The sequence below is a fragment of the Acanthochromis polyacanthus genome, chromosome 12 (assembly GCF_021347895.1).
Source record: "Acanthochromis polyacanthus isolate Apoly-LR-REF ecotype Palm Island chromosome 12, KAUST_Apoly_ChrSc, whole genome shotgun sequence".
NCBI classification, from domain to species: Eukaryota; Metazoa; Chordata; class Actinopteri; family Pomacentridae; genus Acanthochromis; species Acanthochromis polyacanthus.
In genome coordinates this window covers 20,242,965-20,263,232 of record NC_067124.1, presented here as the reverse complement: position 1 = coordinate 20,263,232, position 20,268 = coordinate 20,242,965, and the positions used below count along the sequence as shown (strand labels likewise).

Sequence of the window (20,268 nt, the reverse complement as noted above, 5' to 3'; positions counted from 1 at the left end):
TTCTAGAGCATTTTTATAGACAGCACCACCTTTCAACAGATGAACACCAAAGTGTACAATTTACGGCTTCTTTACTGATGCCTTTACCTGTGTTTTTTTTGTACCTGCCTCCTCCAGGGCCCCGGTGTTTGTGTTATCTTTCGAGTTGATGCCAAACATATTTATCGCCATGAGGAAGACGGCCCGACGTGATTTGTTAGTTAAATGTTTCAAAATAAACAAACGTTTGTTTCAGTGTCCACCTTATCATCAAATGTAGCCGGATGTTTGTTTTTTTTAAAAACAATGTTTTTTTTTTAACTATTTACTAATAGAAGTAGTTGTCACCTTAATTAACCAGTTTAATCCCAATTTTCCCTGAAAAATGGTGCCGGCAGGATGTAAAGAGAGGCCTATCATGTACCATTCACCACTAGTTACATGAAATTGATGCAATTTATAGGAGACAATCTTTCTTTGATTTTAAAACTTGCATTAGCTGTCCAAAGCCAAAACAACACTTTTTAGAGAATAAAATTAAAAGAAAACGAGCGGCAACAATTGTTGCCAGTGGGATTAAACGGGTTAAGGAGAACCAGTGTTAGTGAATGCACCCTCTTTAAGTGTTCCCAGTATTTCTGCAGTGATAATGCAGTGAAGTGGTGGAATTTTTAGTGGGCTGGAAAAAGAGCTGAAGAAGGAAGGACAATTCAGTCGGAGGTAGTCCTCACTTCAGAAATGGGTATAGTGGCATGAAATGTTAAAAATCAAACACATTTTACCAAGGTAAAAAAGTGAAACGTGTCCAGTTTATCGGATATATCAGCGCTATATCAACTTCTGCATGTTTATGTCTGTCTCTGATGGAGCTAATTTACTTTTGTGTGTTTGTGTTTAGATTTTATTTTTAACGTTATTGTGTAAAATAAACTTAAAAGATAATATAAATATCCAAAGTTGTCCTTGTGTATTACCTCTTCCAACCTTTCAGACTGTCCTGTTTAAGATGCAGACAGCACAAAGGCCATTACATCATGATTCTATTATTATTTTACCTCATCATTACACAATTTGTCCAAATGCAAGTCTTAGCAACCAAGTTATGATATTGTAATCCGTACTACTTGGAGTGAATTATACCTTAATATATATATATATGGTATATAGATATGTATACCACACACACATCATGAAATACATGATGAGAATTTCACTCTTACCTCATAAAGCAAAGTTAAAGGTGAAGGAATAATGAATCTAGGATGTGAAAATGTCTCAATAAGCCAATGTGTTGGTCAGTTTTATAGATGTTAAGTAAAAACTGTGCTTACAAATCTATCAGACCACCTGTCTTTAAAAATTAGAAAAATATTTTCGAAATTTGTCCAAAACCTGTTCGAGACTAAAAATTGTATTGTCTACAGGATTCAGTCTGGACTTTGACTGCCAGTCCGTCAGTTCCAGTACTCCCAAATTCCTTTTCGTGGTCAAGTCGTCTCTATACAGATTTGAAGTATGCTTTGAGGTCATTGTCTTTCTTGTGATATATCCCATGATCATTCAGTTCAATCAACAAGGGATTCAATGATGCCACAAGATGTTGTGGTAGACATTGTCATGATATCATGGATTTTAACTAATTTGCCCATGCTGTTTCCACAAATGGAACCCCATACCAAATGGATCTCCACTGTTTCACTGTGGTGCAATACATCTAGTACCAAAATGTTCTCCAGTGTTTCTGCAGACAAAACATGACAATGCTGCGCGAAGAGTTCACATTTGTTTGCACTGTTCTGTTTGAGGTTTTTATTAATGTATTGTGCTAAGATTGGTATTTAAAGAACATGAATGAATGAATGAGCAGTTTTCAAATAGTTTGACTTAAATATTAGTAACATTCTTGAGCTTGTGTGACTCATATCTTAGTCATGTCTTTCTCATCATGGCAAACTTTTCCATTGTTGCATTTTTTTTTTTTATCACTGAAAGCAGTGTTTGCTTTCTGTTTCCTGATATATGCTTTTAAGTTTCACAATACTTCAACAAACCTGTAGCTCAGTTTTTAGTAGATGAATAAACTGTGCAAATAGCCATCACAATCTTGGATTTGTCACAGACGATCTCACACATGTCTAACAGCACAAATCTCAATGTGTGTACAGGGTTGACATCTCTGCATGAGAAAATAATCTTGTCACTGTTGCACACACTGTAACACCTATACAAATGCAAAAAATGAAATAGATACCACACCGTCAGACAGTGTGTGGGTGAAGGTCATACTAAATTTCCTCTGCGCTAGTTTTTGGACCACTTCCGTTATGTCAACTTGAATTTATTCTTCTCGTGTGATGCAGATGCTCTGATGTATGTTTTGATGAGCTGTTATTTTGTAACCACAAAGGGGGCGTTTGCATTCTGTTCAGTATTTTCTTTCTTTCCTCAGAAACAGGAACTCCTCAACCACGATGCGAAACGGATTTATTCTTATTTTTGTACAGATTATTTGGATATTATTCACCTCCTCAGGAGACAGTAAGTAACTGACTACATCATTAATATCAAAATATATTTGAAATACAATTTTTGGTTCATGGTTTACATTTTTCAAGCGACTATTAATATTTAACAACTCATGTTTTAGAAGCACCACTTCACCTTCATTTCTTGTTGGGATGTAAAGCTGTGATACCTTGTCAAGATTACAGCCAGGTCTCAGACTCTTTCAAATGGCTTTACAAGAATGGAACTAGCAAGCAAATCCTGATATTTTTTCAAGACAAGAATGGAGTACGACGCCATGAAGGCAGACATGCGAGAAGAACAGTTGCCAACGATCGATCCTTGGTCATCGCGTCTATTACTGAGAATGATCAAGGAATGTACTGGTGTGAAAATTGTTATAAAGACAACTGCCTGAGACAACAGCCCACACTCATCAGTGTCAAGAAAGGTTTGAATTGCTGCGATTGTTATTCATTTCATTTCTAAAACAGAATCCATCTAAGATATCAACATTCTGAATTCATTCTTTTCAGTACATTAAAAAAAAAAAAATTATTAAAGCCCATCCTCAAAGCCCTTTACTATTCTTTTCCCTCTAGAAATTCTGCATGAAATTCAAAAGACATTTTACATTCCTGCAGGCAGCGGTTTTGAGCATTCATGTCCAAGTGAATTTCAGAAATCGGATCTAAAATGGACTTTTGAACCGAGTAATGCTGCTGCTAGCAGGAAATCAGTATCAAGACCTGAAATAGTGACTTCCAACAAGTCTATACGTATTTTAAATGTTAGCAGAGCAGATGCTGGGAAATATACCTGCTGGATGACGAGATGTGATGTAACTTACAATCTTTTTTTTTGCTGCATTACAGTTCACCACAATAAGGATTCATCCATTTCTTGTGCTGTGATGTGTGATGTGGAATTCAATAATCCTAATAGGACTTCAAATGTGAACGTAGGCACAACAGCTGTAACAGTGAATGCAGATACAAATGGATCCAGAGCAGAACAGGAATTTGATGGATCCACCACAGTTACCAGCACTCACGTACCATCAACTGCATTTAACGAAACAACAGGTGGGTGTTTTGCCATATAATGCTTCTTATGGAATTTGTGAGCTAAACTATTACTAAACTATTAATACTTAGGTTTTTGGCTTCACAGGTATACCTACAGAGCCAGAATATCTGATGCCAGTTATTCATGGATTATCAGTAGCCTTTGCATGTCTCAGTTTAATGGCACTTTTAATCTTTTACTTCAGATCAAGATTGTGTGCAGGTTTGTTGAAAATGTCTTTTTTTGGTTATTAGTGCATGCTTTCATTTCTTTAGATTATCTGTGTCCTTTTTGATTCTGATTCTACTTTCTCTTCCTGCAAAGCATGTCCCAGTCACCTTTGTAGCTGTGGCTCGAATGGCAGGGTAAGTGTGAGATGATTAAAATAATGCTGATGATGTAATCTAAAGCAATCTGCATGTGGTTTAGGTAATGACATTTCTTACTTCGTACTGTAGGTAGAAGAGGAGACTCCAGTGGTTTATTCATCAATCATCATCAGGACTACCGCTAAAGCAAACAATCATGTGACTCACAGCGAGTGTATTTATAGTGAAATAAATGTATAGAGAAAATGTCCCAGGATAAGATGATCAGTAAATGATGCTTGTCATTATACTTTAATTCTTTCTGTCATATGATTTAGTAATTGATTCCTCAGTTGCTAAATGCATTATTTGTATTTCATAAGAAAAACTGTATGTGCCTTTGCCCACCATGTAGGCAGTTGGTGGTAAGCGAAGTCATAAAATTTCTGAGGAAATTCTGAAGCACTGAGGTTCATTTTTCCAGTTTTCAGATTTACTAAGAATTACAGATTGAATTCTCTGCATAATAAAAAGTGTTGTTTTTTTGTTTTGTTTTTTACTAACCAGACCTCAGAAACATCCTCCCTTAAACAGGAAAGAAGGGGGGTTTCATACTATATCAGTCCACAAAAAAATAAAAGGCTTTGACTGATGCACATTTATTTACATAGTTTTGAATTATTTATCCTTTTCTTTCACTATACCGATCTGTCAGTTTGTTGATTAAACATTGATTAATATACTCAGCTGTATGGAAAGAAGTTATTTAGTTACACCTCAAAAAACAGTATCATTAAAATGGTACTTATGGGCACATTCACTTATTTAATATAGCTAAATGAAATTTCACTACATTTTATAGAATACACTGTCATATGTCGTCCTCTGCATTGTATTTTTATGGTTTGCAGATTCAGGGTTTACTAACAAAAACATAAACAGCTAATAAAATACGGCTGTAGTAACAGATTCACGATGCAAAAATAGATCAGGCTGAATTAAACAGATACTTCCTCGACCAACATCACTATTAACAGAACAATATTATACTGAACACAACCGATTTTAGTATGATGAGCACTTTGACTTTTGAGGGATACTTTGATGACAACTTCCTGGATTTCGGGAAAGATTTACCTCTGAAAATCAGTGATGCAAACACTTCTGACAGTTTGGATATGAGTAGTTTTTCTTACACGTGCATGCATTATTACTGATTATGAAATAACAAATAGATAGATAGATAGATAGATAGATAGATAGATAGATAGATAGATAGATAGATAGATATTTTTATTAAATGGGAATTCAAAATCTATTTACATTTTTCGAACAGTATTTGTATACTTTCCGCTAACTACTTAATGACAAGTTTGTAGTCCAGCAGGTGGCTGTAATGAGCGTCAAAGCTGGTTGCCGACTGCTTCATACCCAAAAGAGATGCTTTTCATTCAGTGCTGGTTGCCGTGTTCTTTCTTGCTCTGAAAAGCAACCAAGCCGTTGGATTAGGTTTGTTCTGATCAGCTCTGTATTTGTAGACACCGATATTTGTCATCCTATTTATGCTACAATGGTCAGCACGATAGCTTGAGCAACTTTGCAGCAAACTGATGATAAATAACTTGGCTAACTAGCTACGAGCTAACTGGGTAGCTGCTAGCCGACTGAGCAACCTGCTGAGGCCTGTTGGATCTTCGGTCGATAGTGTGGCGGCTGTAACGAAGACTAAAACACCGGTATTTACCTTGTGCTCCTCGGAAGGCGGAGAACTGTTTTTTGCTCTTCGTGGTTTCTCAGGTAAGCATGCTAACTATTGTTGTGAGGGAGCTAAACTACATGTATTCGCTAGCTTAGCTCGCTATATTTAGCTTTCACTGTTTGCTAGCAAACGCGCGCGTGTTAAAAGTTAACAACTCGGTAAACTGTCAAATATATACTTTAAAAAACGAACTATAAATGTTTTTCATGAGGCACAATTTGGCTTGTTAATACAGGAAAAGCACAGGTTTAACGAATAGTTAATAATAGTTTAGCTCCATTAAGAGTCCCAGTTAATGATGACTTAGAAAGCATGTATAGTAACTGAATCCTTGAGCTAGAACTCCTCACTACTGTCTGTAAACAAACTGTACGGCTAATGATTACCTGACAGTATTTTCCTTTTTCAGGCTTAAAAACAGCAGAGTACTTGAAAGAAGATGGAGGCTCCTCCTGTCACCGTGATGCCAGTCACTGGAGGCACAATCAATATGATGGAGTATCTGTTACAAGGTGAGTAAAATCACTTATGTTCTCAGCTGAAGACAGAAGATGAAGCATGTCAACATGCAATGAACCACCTAGCATCCAGATCATGAAATCATGCTACTCTGTCCTCTCCAACTGAACCTGAAATTCTGAATGACAGTTCAAATGTTGCTCTGAATTTCAGACTGAATTCATGAACACAGTCCCTGTTTAACAGATGGCTGAACTAAACTTACTTAGTTTGCCTATGGTTCTATAATTTAGTTAACTCTGTGCTGCTAGCAAACATGGTTATCGAGGAATAAACTTGAAGCTCAGTACGTGATGAACTTTTACTAAATGTTTCCACAGATTGTGTTTCTGCTCATGCAAACGACTTGATTCTTTTGTGGCAACGAACATTTTCTGCATCAACTGTAGTGATGTTTAATCATAGTTTCAAATGTTTATTTCTCTTCAATCGTCACCTGTGTTTACTGCACAGAGCTGGAGGTGAGTAATTGAGCTGCCCTGCCCCTCAGACACTGACATTTTCTGTTTTTCGGTGCAACAGACCCCAACAGACAGTACTCTGTTCTGAATTTAGAAAGCAAACATGCATCATAGACACGTAAGCATCAGACACATGTCTTATGATGATGAGACTGAAAGTGCAGCACAGTGTTCTTACTTTCGATAGTTACGTTGACAGAACTGTTACCATTGGAACTTATCTCAATCTGGTATTTATTTAGTAACTCATCCCTAATTAGCACATTTAATTAATCAATTATCTGTAATTCACTTGCTGATACCGATAATTGGTAAAATGTCAAATATCCACCAAGATAATGGACCAGACCAATATTTGGCCTGTCACTAATATATTTATGCATCTGTTTCTGTTCTCTGTTTATCTAGGAAGTGTGTTAGATCAAGCCCTGGATAGCCTCTTGCATCGCCTTCGAGGTCTATGTGACAGCATGGAACCTGAGACCTTTACAGATCATGAACTGGTTTACCTTCTGAAAGGCCAGCAAGGAAATCCTTTTATTTTGCGTGCCCGGCGTTCCCTCTCCCATCCCAATACTCCATGGCATCTACGCTATCTAGGCCAACCTGAAGTGGGAGACAAGAGCCGACATGCCCTGGTGCGTAACTGTGTTGATGTGGCCACCTCTCACAACCTCCCGGAGTTCCTCAACGAGATGGGTTTTCGCATGGACCACGAGTTTGTGGCCACTGGACACATGTTTCGTAAAGGTGCGATGAAAATTGTGGTTAGTAAGCTGTCACGCATCCTGGTACCAGGAAACACCGAGAACACAGAGCGCCTGTCACTGTCATGCCTGGTGGAACTGAGTGTGTTGGCCCCTGCTGGCCAGGATACTGTATCAGAAGACATGCGCAGTCTTGCTGAACAACTCAAACCTCTCTTACATCTGGAGAAGATTGACCCAAGCAAACAGAGACATTAGAGCCCTCTCTGACTGCTATTGACGAATTTCAAGCCTTGTTTGTGTTTTTTGTCTGAAATTTTTTTTGTAAAGCAAACCTTACATGTTATGTTAAATGAAATACAGTGCAACTTTGGCTCAACTTTTAGCACTTCTTTTCAGTTTCTTATGAATTGAAAGATGGTAAATATCACTTCATTCCACAAAGTCCTGGTTACAGAAGTTATAATGGGGAATGTTATGACTGTCAGCCATTAGTACCATACCTCAAGTAGGTGTGAAGCAGTAAAGTAATAACTCTTTAGTACAATGCAGACACAATCTGACCTGCATGATCACTTTCAAAAAATATAACGGCAACATCAATCTTTTTTTGTGTGTGTGTGTAATGCAAATTATTCAGATAGGAATAACATTTAAAACAAAAGTGTCATGCTGCACAAAATCCTATTTATGTTCAGCTAAAAATTATTTTTTAAAACATTTTTTTTAATCAATTTAATAGTATCCTTGTTTTCTTTCTTTCTTAGTATCCGTGTCTTTCTTTCTGGCATGTTCGTTTCACCCCACTAGGGGTCTCTCTTTCTCTTCTTGTAACTTTCTTGGCTGGAGCAAACTGGATGCTGCCTCACATCACATACAGGAGCTGTGGTTGCCATGGAAATAATTAGCTGTGAGATCTGCACATCCTTTCCCCCACTCTAATTAGCTTTCTCAATTGCTTAATGATACATAGACCTGTGAAAGCCTTTCTTTCTTCCCCTCAACAAAAGCATTGATTTTCCCTCTCTTCCCCTCTCATTTCTACTGTTAACCCATTAGTGCCTCTTTCATGGGAACTTGAGCTGGGACTATTGCACATGAAAGCACTACAGCTGCCTCAGGTTCTTCGCTGTTCATGTTAAAATCCAAAAAGGCCTCGATGCTGGTGTGTCAACATTATGGCCAATCTACTGCGGAGACCAAAGTAACTAATGCACATCCTGTCAGTTATGATAATAATGTTGGCAATAAGACATGAGTGCTTCTAATAATACTCACACAGGAAGATGCATTTGCAGTGGCTGAGATGTTAAGTGACCGTGTAGATATCTAAAGGGAGAGCTTGAGGGCAGATGGCTGTCTCTGCATGTAGACCTACCTGCATATCAAGACTGATGAGGACAGGCTTGCTGAGGTGGAAAGGTGAAATGACATTGCTTCAACATGCATTTGGGGCACCTTGAATACCACCTTTTAAAAATGTTGTATTGCTAAAGGAGTTGTTTGATTTGTCTGCTTTGAAGACATTCTGATCTGTGCTGAAATTGAACCTAATTTTATAGCCGGTTACTCGGTATCCAAAGTTGCCTGTCAGTGAGACTGGATTATCTGATGGAGACAGTTTTATGTTCCAACAACCAGAAGCCGACTACCGGCCCTCAGGACTAAAGCATGATGTTTCAGCTCTGAGTGAATTATGTATTAAAGAGGCAGATGCCTCCTTGCCCAAGGCTTTATATGTCCAGCATGGATAAACTACAGTCTACTGGCTTTCTTCCACTTAAACTTGTGCTAAGCACAGTGCTCTTTGGTGATGAGCTGGACTCCCACTGCACCTCCACTCCACATTGCCTGGAGAACAGAGGGATAGCTAGGCTAATCAGTGTCTTGGCATCAGGCCTACTTGGCTATTGTGGATGTAGCCAACCAAAGACTTGCACAAGTGTGGGATTTAACTTGTTTCTGGCGGCAGTGTTATGTGCTACGTGGTTTATTTGAAGAAATTGAAACTAAAGTGACACCCTCTTCAAAGCATATGCATAGGGTTGCAATACTCAAGTGATTATCAACCTGATGAGTTTTCTTTGTGGTGTTGCTGGTAAATGATAAAAAAAAGAAAAATTTAGGTGTCAAGTGATACAGGCATCACTATTTTCTTGATGCTTGCTGCCCAAACTACTGAAGTCACTGATTAATTTTTCGGTTTCATGACACAGAGATGATTTATTTTCAGAATTTGTACTTTAAGCTTGGAAAATAATTTTCATCAACAAGTCTGTCAGTTTCTTTGATTAATCATCTAGCCTATAAAATGTTAGAATATGATAAAAAGAGCTACAACTTTCTAAAGCACAAAACGTCTAAGTAATATACTGCTACCACATTGCTTGTTTCATTATGTCTGACCGACAGATCAAACCTGGAAGATATTCACTTTGAAAAGTCAGAGCAGCAGTAAATGTTTCACTTGTAAAATAACTAATACAAATAAATGACAGATTACACTGTAGACACCTGTTGATAAAAGTCATATATAGTGCAATCTAATTCTACAAGTTGTACTGCTTTTCTCTGTCTCATACCACCGTGATTTGGAGTGCATGTTTTTTTCTACAGCAGCATAGCCTTTAAACATCTTTGACATCAGTTTATTACATTACAATTAGGCTTGCTACAGTTCTGAGTGTGAGAATGGCACGCTGATTTTCCTCTCTGGGCCATTTGGTTGTTCTGCGTTTTTAGCTAGTAAGTATAATTAATTGGCTGAGGCAGATAGTGTTAGTTAATCATATTTTGTTCGACTGCTGAAATGGTGATGGAAGCCGTTACCTGCACATTCCTTTACTTTCCATTTCAGAACACAGTCTTAATTAAAACTCTTGGCACCAATTGTCTTCGCTGCCTCTGAACATAATGTTCATAGTTTGGCAGTGCAGTGCAGATGCCAAGATGCCACAGAAAGCTGGCACTTGCTTGGGGCAGGAAGTCTTTAAGTCGGCCTACTTTGGGCCGATGCCACAAAAGGGTGAAATCCAGCTTCGCCTACTCAGAAATGTTCCCAATACTTGGATTTGTGCCCTCTCCTTCCTGTGTCATTGGGAACCCATATGCTTGTTAGAGAGACTTGTTTTCTAAGAGAGGAGGAGGTGCTTTCCCAGACAGACATCCATCTCCCAAGGGTGTTCTTGTGGCTTCTCCAGATTCCTCTGCTCCTAACCCCACTGGGCAGAATGGGGTACTGGGATAAATTGCACAACATCATGAGGTTGCGAGTGACGGCTTAAGTGGCAGGGCAAAGGAAATAAGGATGGGTCTCAGGGAAAAAGGTGGAAAAAGTGTATCCCCTTTCCTTATTTGAATGAAATTCCAGAGCTCTTTTCCAGGGTGTAAATTGACAGGCACAAAGCTCTGACTTGTTGTTCATGTGGTGCTCTGCCTTGCTTGTGGCTGGCTGAGGTGATTACTGCTGTGCAGAACATGCTGTTCCAGGATCAGCCACTCAGAGCTTTAAGCCAGCCATGCTGCCTCTGGAATGTCTGGTATGGGGACTACGTAGCAGTCAGCCTGGAAGGGACCAAACACACATAGTTTTTAAACTCGCGCTGTTTACGCCTTTCTCCTCTGTGTGTGCATATGAGCCCCCTCCTCTTCCTACTTTTCAGCTTCAGCCCTGCTCTGAGTTTCCCTTTCCTTTGCGCTATTCACAATTACTTTTCATTCAGCTTCATGTGTAATCAAGACACATTGTGTGAGCTCAAGTGTCACGAAAATTATGGCATTCATAAGTGTTACTTTTGAAACATCTCAAGTAGAACCTTGTGTTAGAGACTAGAGGCTGTAAAAGGCTCGTCTGTCTCCAGTGTTGGCTTGATTGTCATGTGTAGTAATGAAAAATATATTTAAAAAAAAATCCCATTATTCACATTTATATTCACACTAGTTTTTTTTACTTTGTACACAAAATAAACTATTAGCAACATGACATTTTAACCATGTGATCCCACTGAGACTCAACATTAAGTCATTCCATGACACACTATATGACACATCGTCCCGCATTTAAAAGCCTGCTATTTTTACCACAAATTTCTCAACATCACTCATGTCTGAGTGCACAGTGCGGCTGTGTTGTGCAACTTTTAAACACAGCTTCCGTCCGTGCACACTTAAATGCTGAATAGGGTGGGGTCCTCAGCCACCTTGTTTACAGGGGGGTTCTGATTGTGCTTGTGGATGAGTCACTGAAAAAATAGCTTTACTTGAACTAAAATTGACTGGCTAGAATCGACACATTTCTGAATTTGGGGGTGCTAGACTCTTGCAGAAGATGTGCCTGTTGAGGAGCAGTTCATTATTCAGCTGTTGAATATTTTGATAGCACTGCATTCATAGCAATATGCCCTCATAGGTCACGCTGATTACCCAAGGGCTGTTAAAATCTTTGCCTGGAATTGGTGCCGATTCCAAATATTATCAGAAACGGTGGCTGCATGGGAGTGTGTGTGAATGTGTGAAAAGTTGGATTGACTGTTGGAAGTCCATGAATAAGTAATATTCTCCCCACAGCAACCCATCAACATAACTGGTGTGAATGCACATAAAGATATGAAGCAGACTGCTGCTGTAACTCAGCAAATCTTCTTGCTGGGTTGAAAAAATAACGGGAAAAGGTGAGGAAATATGAGGTTCCCAAATCCGATTTTTAAAAAAAAAAAGGATTTATAAGGGAAATAAACAGCCAATGGGATCCGTGCACCTGTGACTGCCCGCCCAGTCGTCACATTTCGAAAGAGGATGGTGGTTTGGAGGGTTGGAATCCCCCCCCACACACCCTCCACCACTCGGACGGTGCAGTTACGCACACGGGTCTATCCAGGGCTCAGTCTGTCAGAGCAGAGTGGCTTTGGCGTTGGGCCGAATGCGATTTGAGATGATAATATGCAAGTCTCCTCTTCCTTCCTCACTTGGTTGGAGACCCGAGCAGTAAAGGATTTTCTCTTTCTGCCCCCCCCCCCCCCCCCCCCCCCCCCCGAAGTGCCTCATTCCACCCCACTGCTCCCGGATTAAAAATCTCAGGTTACCTAATATCTGTTAATCTGAACTTCATCTGTCTAATCGGCATAGAAAATTACACTCACTGAGGTAGTGCCCGCACATAATCATCAGAGGTGAAACCGCCTGCGCGCCTTGAGTTCTCCCTGGAGGGCATTTGGACGCTGCGCACGGTGCAGGGGACAATTTGTTACGCACAAAGACTGTAGCCTATTTTTAAAGGCAAAAAGGCCGAGATTGTGCCGGAATTTCTCCTCCCGTGGGGGGTTGCACATTGTGAGCTGGACATGGAGGCTGGCAAACAAAGCGCCATGTGACGCTCAGCCAGAAAGATCACCATGCAGAGTTTTGATTAAGAATTTGGGTTTCGCTTCTTATAACTGATATGGTGGAGAGAGAGAGAGCGAGAGAGAGAGAGAGAGAGAGAGAGAGAGAGAGAGAGAGGGACAGAGAGAGAGCGAGAGAGGGAGAGTTCGGGATTTCGCTGTAATCATGTTCGGAGAGTATTGATTTCGTGAGCGCACTCCAATTGGCAGCATCTCTACTATACAGCGCCGGCGCGTCACCCTCGGTTCACATCGACGGAACGAGTTGTAAGCAAATGAGAACATGTGTGGGATCTGAGAGAGTGAGCAAAGGCAAGTGGTGATAGAGGGGAGCAAGAGGAGGTGTGATAAAAGCCCATTCTGACAAGTGGATACGAGATTTGATTGCCGGACTATTTTTTTCTCTCTCTCTCTTTCTCTCCAGTATATTTTTCAGACAGGGAATTTATCGATTCGTCACATGCGCACGCCTCTTCATTATAATTGCAGACAGTTGGGTGCTGTTCAGGCTGAATGGACTTGAATGTGCCGCTGCCAGCTTAATCCGTACAGACTGGAAGATTTAATAATTCACGGCAATCACGCATTATCGCCTCAGTGGATGCTCTCTACACAGCCCTTGTGATTTTTTCCCCCCTCTTCTCCCTCTTTCTTTCCCCGATTCTTCCTGTTGTCTTCTGGAGGGTTTATCGACGGCTCCTTATCTGTAATATCATCTGTTGCTGCAACTGGATTGAGAAGCCCCCATGACTGACTCTGACACGGGTGTTTTAAGGTGATGTAGACTGTTGAATGAGGAGCGCTTTTTTAAACCACCGTTTGATGATTTACTCCAGGTAAAATGGACAAAAAATTATTATTACTTTTATTACTTCTCCTGTCTTTACACGCGAGGTTGTGATTCTGCTTGCATCCAACATGATCCTTCTACTCCGTTGAATTGCTTCATATTGATCCAGACTGAGCTTTAATAGCCACATTACAAGGCAAAAAAGAAAAACGTGAAGTGGTGGTGAAGACAGCTGAATCGTGGAGGTATTTCCCTCCCTTTGCTATTCCCTTTTTTTATTTGTTTCCAACTGAAGGGTAAATGTTGATGATGGAGGACGACGAATTAGACACTCATCAGGTTGATTCGGATTTCGAGCCGCAAAGCCGGCCTCGCTCATGCACCTGGCCGCTGCCTTGCCCGCTGGATTTCCCCGGTGGACACGAGGTGAGCGGGGGTCTTCCGCTGGCCAACATCAAGGTGGAACCGGAGGACGTCCCGGCTTGCAGAGCGGGGCTCGTGGGCGGAACGCCGGGAGAGCTCAAGCATCCAGCCGGCGCCCCGGCACCCACAGGCGCGACGCACCCATGCTTGGCTGGCGCGGCGCTGGATGTGACCGGACCCCTGCGCAAAGCCAAATCCTCGCGGCGGAACGCGTGGGGGAACCAGTCCTACGCGGATCTCATTACCCGCGCCATTGAGAGCACCCCAGAAAAGAGACTCACGCTGTCACAGATATACGACTGGATGGTCCGTTATGTGCCCTATTTCAAGGATAAGGGCGACAGTAATAGCTCAGCTGGCTGGAAGGTAAGGCATAAAACACACTGGCCAGCGTGATGAGGTTCTTTTAAGTCACAGTGTTAATATTGATTATTATCCCTATTCAGTAAACCATTGTGATTCTTTCACCCCTCGTGCCTTACACATGTCACCGTGGGATTCCGTGTCAGTTACGCATGAATGGTGCCATGCGTTATCTTGTCTTAGTTCATTACTGCCGTCAGTCATTCTAATACATCACTGATGGCAGAATGTAATAGACTGGAGTGGAGACACTTGCTACGTGTGTAACAAGGCTTTTCTCATCTCCAGCTGCAGAGAGCCTGTTCATGATGGGCAGTAGCAGTGCATGAAATCCCCTCACCAGGGGCAGGACCACAGTGGTCAGTGATTTATCTCCATATCTGCTGCACATGAATGTGGCAGATAAACAGAGGAAAGTGTTCTGTTTATTTTCACAGGCATACAATCCACGTTGCTTCCAGGTGTCAGTTTACGATCGTATCAGGGAATCAACAGAGTGACACTTGTAGCAGATCACAGGTCAGCTGTCCACAATGTAAATATAAATATTCAGAGGGGTGTCCACAACTGACCACAGTCCACTACCGCTGCCTGTCTGGCTGAGAGCCTAGAGTAACCTCCTGGACATCTGCCCATGTTATCAGCCTCTGCTCCCAGCCTCATCTTGTTTCTATTCATTATAGGCATCTGAGGACAGCGAGAAGGGGCAGTGGGATCAGCAGGGCAGCAGCGCTTGTCCTCAGTGTCCTGATGGTGTAACTTTGCTGAGCTGAGCCTGGAGGATAGATGTTTATTTTAAATTGTCATCTTCACGCCAATGTGCAAGAGGGTTTTTTTTTTTTAAGTTGAGGCTGTACAATACAATAGTTCTTTTTGGGCGCTTTGTCACTCATCAGAATCCTGCTGTGGACTGTTCATTCTATCATTTCTGGCATTGTAGGATATCTTTTATATTTTTGTTAAACCAATACCACTAGACAGGATTCAACATAAGCCCATTAATGCTTGTTACTAAATTTATCTGGTTAAATACATACAAGAAGACTGATTAAATTAGCAGGATTACATGATTCCGACTCATCCAGAACTATAGGTTTGTCATTCATGTCATCAAAGAATTGGCATTCATTTTTGTCTTTCGTAAAAATCAGTCTTTTGTCAAAACTTGTCATGCTGGTGTTGCACAACAGAAACTCTCTCACCAGTTGGAGTTGAGTCTCCTCTTTTCACCCCAGCCTTAGCACCTGACTGACACTTTAAATGCGTCCTATTAAACTGAACTGACTGCTAAGGTGTGTCTCCAGGTAGACTTTGTTTCATTAGCTCTGCACTCGCACCAGCAGTCTTCAACCACAGGGCCTCTTTATCTCCAATGCCTAAGTCCCACTCTGCTATTTATGAAACTGCAAATTAGGGGGGTTGACAGTGGCAGTCTGAGGGCCCAGGCTATTTCAGGACACAGGCGAGACATGGGGCCCATTCCAGGTAATGACGGGGGATTAGGAAAGTCGTTTAAAGCAGGCAGCCATAATGCTAGTAACAGACCTGACCTGGTTTTGGTCAGAGACAGAGTGGTAATGTAAACATACACTTACCATGTTTAGCTTACTGGAACCAAAAGCCGATAAAACTTCTGTCACTCAGCAGCGTACCTATACATACAGTAGAACCTATCGTTGCAAAAAATCTTTTAAACTTTGTTGTAAATTCTGTTCCAACTGAAATAATGCTAGTACTGGATGTAAAATGAGCCTGTATGACCAAGTTTGACAAAGTTAATATGAATCCATGAATGCTCAGATTCAGTCCATGAACCCAGGACCCCAAATCAAGCTACCTCCTCTCTCATTTGTGCACAAAACAGGTGCACTCTCATACATATAATTTTACAATCATATCAGGCAATTAAATTTGACAGCGGCATTTGCGAGTCGGAAAACACTACTTAAATCATACACTGCCTTTTCCCTCTGTCAACAATATCACGTACGAGCAAAGCATTTGACGTAAAGCTGTCTCTCCTTTTTTTTTTTCTGTTGTGGCAGAGAAAGGGAAAAAAGAAACTTATTTGAGAATTGTTGGTAAAATGCTGCTGAAATCAAATGAACGTCAGTGTTGTAACTTTGCAGATTGAGTGGGGGTGCTCGAGGGCGGGGGGTCGGGTTTAGGATGAGACAAGTTTGATCCTGGACCATACATAATGGTTCTAGGATAATCTTGAAAAGCAGATTGTGGTGCCCTGACTCCTATCGGAAAGGATGTGATGCTCGCTTGATGATGGGCACTAGACAGCCAGTGCACCTAGATTGTACCATTAAGCCCCTATAAATACCTAATGGCTTCTGACTTCTAGGAAGGCTGCAGTATTCTGAGGTCACGGCTACCTAATCAGCTCCTTACTGCAGGGGGAATACGTAGAATTGTGTTCTTGTGAGCCCAGTTGTACTTGCTGCTGGGATGCTAGCCGCTATTGCACTAAGTAGTGGCAACTTCACTGGTATTCATTTTTCCAGTGCTCTTTAATTAAGCTGTGCAAACCAAAGAAAACTGTAGGATTCTGAACTAACAACACATGCTGAATCCCTTGTAGTTGTGTTTTGTGATTTCAAGACTAATTATTCCTGAGCATCCGTCAATGCATGTGGACGCATTCTGCATTTGTGCGTGGGAGAAGCACAGGTCAATTGCAGCAAACCGTCAGGGTTGGTAGTGTTGTGTGTGTCTTTGTGGGGGCTAGTGCAGGGGGAGGGGCTGTCTACTTCTATACGCGTGTGTGTTTGGGCCTGCTGATTGGTCTGACAGCATGTCACTGCAGTGAATGGTATGTAGTCTCACTCTTGGCTTCATAATGCCTCTAATGGCGGGGTACCCACTTGGTGCCCTGTAGGTGCTCAGAAGTTCATTCTTTTCAAGGGGGTTGGGTGATGCCGTTGTCATGGTGGGCGGGTTGCTTTGTTGTATGAACCAGCATGGGTGTCATGGGATCCAAAAAAATCTATTTTCATTCCGCTTTCTTGTATTACGTATATTAACCTAGAATTGTGTGACACATACCTCCTAGGTATCATCACATTATGATATTATCTGTGTATGCAACTGAAGCTACAGAGCATCCATGTGGAAGATTTCTATTTGTGGCTACTACAAACACAGAGTTCTTCCCTCTACGTGTCTGCCGTGCCAGGGCTTTTTGTGGCACTTAGGGCAATCAGATGCCAGGGGATTGTGCAGCAGGTCGGCAAGTGTGGCAGGCAGTCACTCAGACACTTTAATCCAAAGCGACTAGACTGTTATTTATAAAGTGTCTTTAGGTAGAGGTCTGTGCAGGACCGGCAGGGCAAAAGGTCACGGTGCCTCCTTTATTGACAGATATCAGACAGACCAGAAAGAGAGCTCCCTAAAAAAGACAGGGAAAAAAAACTGACAGTGACTGTGAAGGAAAGACAAACTGTATGTGACGAAATGAAGAAGAGAGAACGAAAGATGACTCCAGGTATATGTATAGTCTTATCTTCTGTAAAAGCACATAACCCTTGTCTCCATAGGCAGGAGTATTTATAACAGAGCTGGATCACATCACTTTATCTAATTGATTTATAGGTAAAGAGACAGACAGACTCTCGTAATCCTGTCACTATGCGCGGGCTCCTGCAGCTGCTGTAGAGAGACACTTGGCAAATATGAGGGATATGAATGTCAAATGTACAACAGAGTGCGTTTCACCGAAGCTCAGTGTGATGCAGAGAGACTTGAAACTTCCAGAGGTTGTAGAGTTGCATGCTCCTATCAGTTGTACGTGTGAATGTATGCTTGTGTCGCTTGACGATGGTTGGGGAGTCTGGGGAGACTGGAAACTATCCTAGACTTCAGCTGATTCATATTTTATCCTCTGTCTTGGCTCGGGGAGCAGAGTAATTTGAGAGTGCGACAGACACACACAGGCAGGCTTACACGCACACACACATGCTTACACTCTCACAAAATGAGAGCATATGATGCATGCTGGACAGATTTACAGTGTAGGATTATGAACACCTTACATCTCCCTTTGGCTCCTTCACCCAGAGCCAGGTTGGGTTCAGGCAGTCTATTCCCCATGAAGCGGGTATCTGATGCCAAGAAGCGCATTCTCACTGGCTTTTCCCCCTGCAGCCTTCAGGCAGCCGTGGCAGTTCATTTCTCACTGAAAATGATTAATGTACATGCAAATTACCAAAGCATGGGCACGCATTCAAATAGGGGAGACAGCAATCAGGAGACAGTAATATGAAAAACAATATAATTTTGCCTTTGATATTACTTCGCTCTTATCACTATATCTACCAGACACCCATGTTATCTCCTCTTTTATCTCTCTGCCTTTCACCTTCACTCGATCCATCTATCCATTAGACATTCTATACATTCTTTCTGTCTTAGTGGTTTTAGGTACAAGGGCCGACTGAGGTGAGACGTCTTTCCCGAAGGATCTATGGCGTCAGGATTTTGAGCTTTAGCAGTCTCCTGCCAGTGATCTAGACTGCCTTAAGCAGCGAGCCTCCTCTTATCGAAGAGGAATCTCATATCTCACATTATCTCAGAGATAATAGGATAACAATACTGGATTTTACCCAGCTCGACTCCTCTCAGCTACTGGGTCTTTAGGGGGATGAGACCGTCAAGTTCCCAATTCGACAGGGTTGAACTAATTTGGATGTTCTTCTCAGCTGAACTGAACTTCAGCTGTTGAAGCATTTCTTACCAAGCCTATTACCCATGGCTCTGCATTTCGTCTGCATTTCTCGTTTGGTGACATTTCTCAGAATATTAAGTACTCACGTCGTTCCCCCCCCCCCCCCCCAAGCATAGTGAAGCATAGAGAAATTGTCATTCTCTCCCCATTCCACTATTTAGGGTGATGGTTTCCACTATTCCCTCTGGCTCAGGCACCGATTTGCACGAAACACACAACGCACTTGTGCCTCCTCAAACCACCCATGGAGGAACACTCTGTTCTTGGGTGGGGTGAACCGTTTTTGGGAGAGGAGGAGGGGGCTGACCCAGAGTGGAAGCGACTTTCTGTGGTGCTGTGCTGCTGTCTGATTTGTTTTGAAACCTGTCTGACTCGCGGCGATTGGCTCACATGGAAGGCGTGGCTCTGTTTGGTAAGCTCTTGCGGATTTTTTGGCAAAACCATTCACAGCTGCAGGGACAGAATGTGGTGTGTGTTTCTCTCTGAGGCTGTGTAAGCATGATGCCATGGAGATTTGAGGGAGGGGTGGGGGGGCTTTTTGAGTGTTACACCAGTGCTGTGTGATTAGAACACTTCTCTTTTTTATTTCCATGAAGCCAGCTGTGAAACTGCAGAGGAGGAAAGGGAACACAGGGAGAGGCTGTGTCATGGTATTGCTGCTGGACACTGAGTTCTAGGCGTACACACTGGCAATATATTTCAATAAAATGTGAGTAAAAGTCGCTGTGTTCCTGCTCAGTTACCCTCCAGCCACATTCTATTGATACCAGCATCCCTGTGACTTGTAGTCCTATTAATAAAAACTCCATGTGCTCACTGCTCGCTGTCTGCTAGTTGGTTTGCTGAACAAGAATAAAGAGAGAACTCACATATCATTGTCAATGGACTTAATAACAATATTACTCCCAGAATACACTTCTTAGAATAAAGCATTTTTCATTCAGGACCATAAATACTTTCCAAAAATGACTAATACACAATAAATGAGTCATCATATAGCAACTGGTCTCGAAATGAAATACCTTAGTAGGCTTTTCTCAATGTACTGTGGTTAATAAAATACCCATTGTTGTTGCATTTACTCGATTCAATAGTATAACTGAATGGACAGGATTCTCATGTTGGAAGGTTATTTCTAAAAGGCAAGATAGTTGGCTGTTTTTTCCTTTTTTTTTTTTTACATTTATTGAATCACAATGTCGAGGTAGCTTTTTTTTCCTACAGAGAAAAAAAAAACTCTGGTAGATGAAGTTATTTTGTTCGAGAGAAGTGTTTG

The 20,268-nt window shown here is 41.5% G+C and overlaps 2 protein-coding genes across 2 annotated transcripts in view; both read left to right on the top strand.

Annotated features, from left to right (window-relative positions):
- Positions 1-5,265: 5,265 nt before the first annotated feature.
- On the top strand, positions 5,266-7,685 carry med18 (mediator of RNA polymerase II transcription, subunit 18 homolog (yeast)). Its single transcript, XM_022191743.2, has 3 exons — positions 5,266-5,657; positions 6,029-6,131; positions 7,008-7,685. Exons 2-3 carry the CDS (start codon positions 6,059-6,061, stop codon positions 7,562-7,564), a joined length of 630 nt encoding a protein of 209 aa, XP_022047435.1. The 5' UTR covers positions 5,266-5,657; positions 6,029-6,058; the 3' UTR covers positions 7,565-7,685.
- A 5,098-nt stretch (positions 7,686-12,783) lies between these two features.
- LOC110949482 (forkhead box protein O3-like) overlaps positions 12,784-20,268 on the top strand; it is a 29,895-nt gene continuing 22,410 nt past the window's right edge. The window contains exon 1 of the mRNA XM_022191622.2: positions 12,784-14,263. Within this exon, the coding sequence (XP_022047314.2) occupies positions 13,775-14,263 (489 nt within the window). The 5' untranslated portion in view covers positions 12,784-13,774. The remainder of the gene's footprint in view (positions 14,264-20,268) is intronic.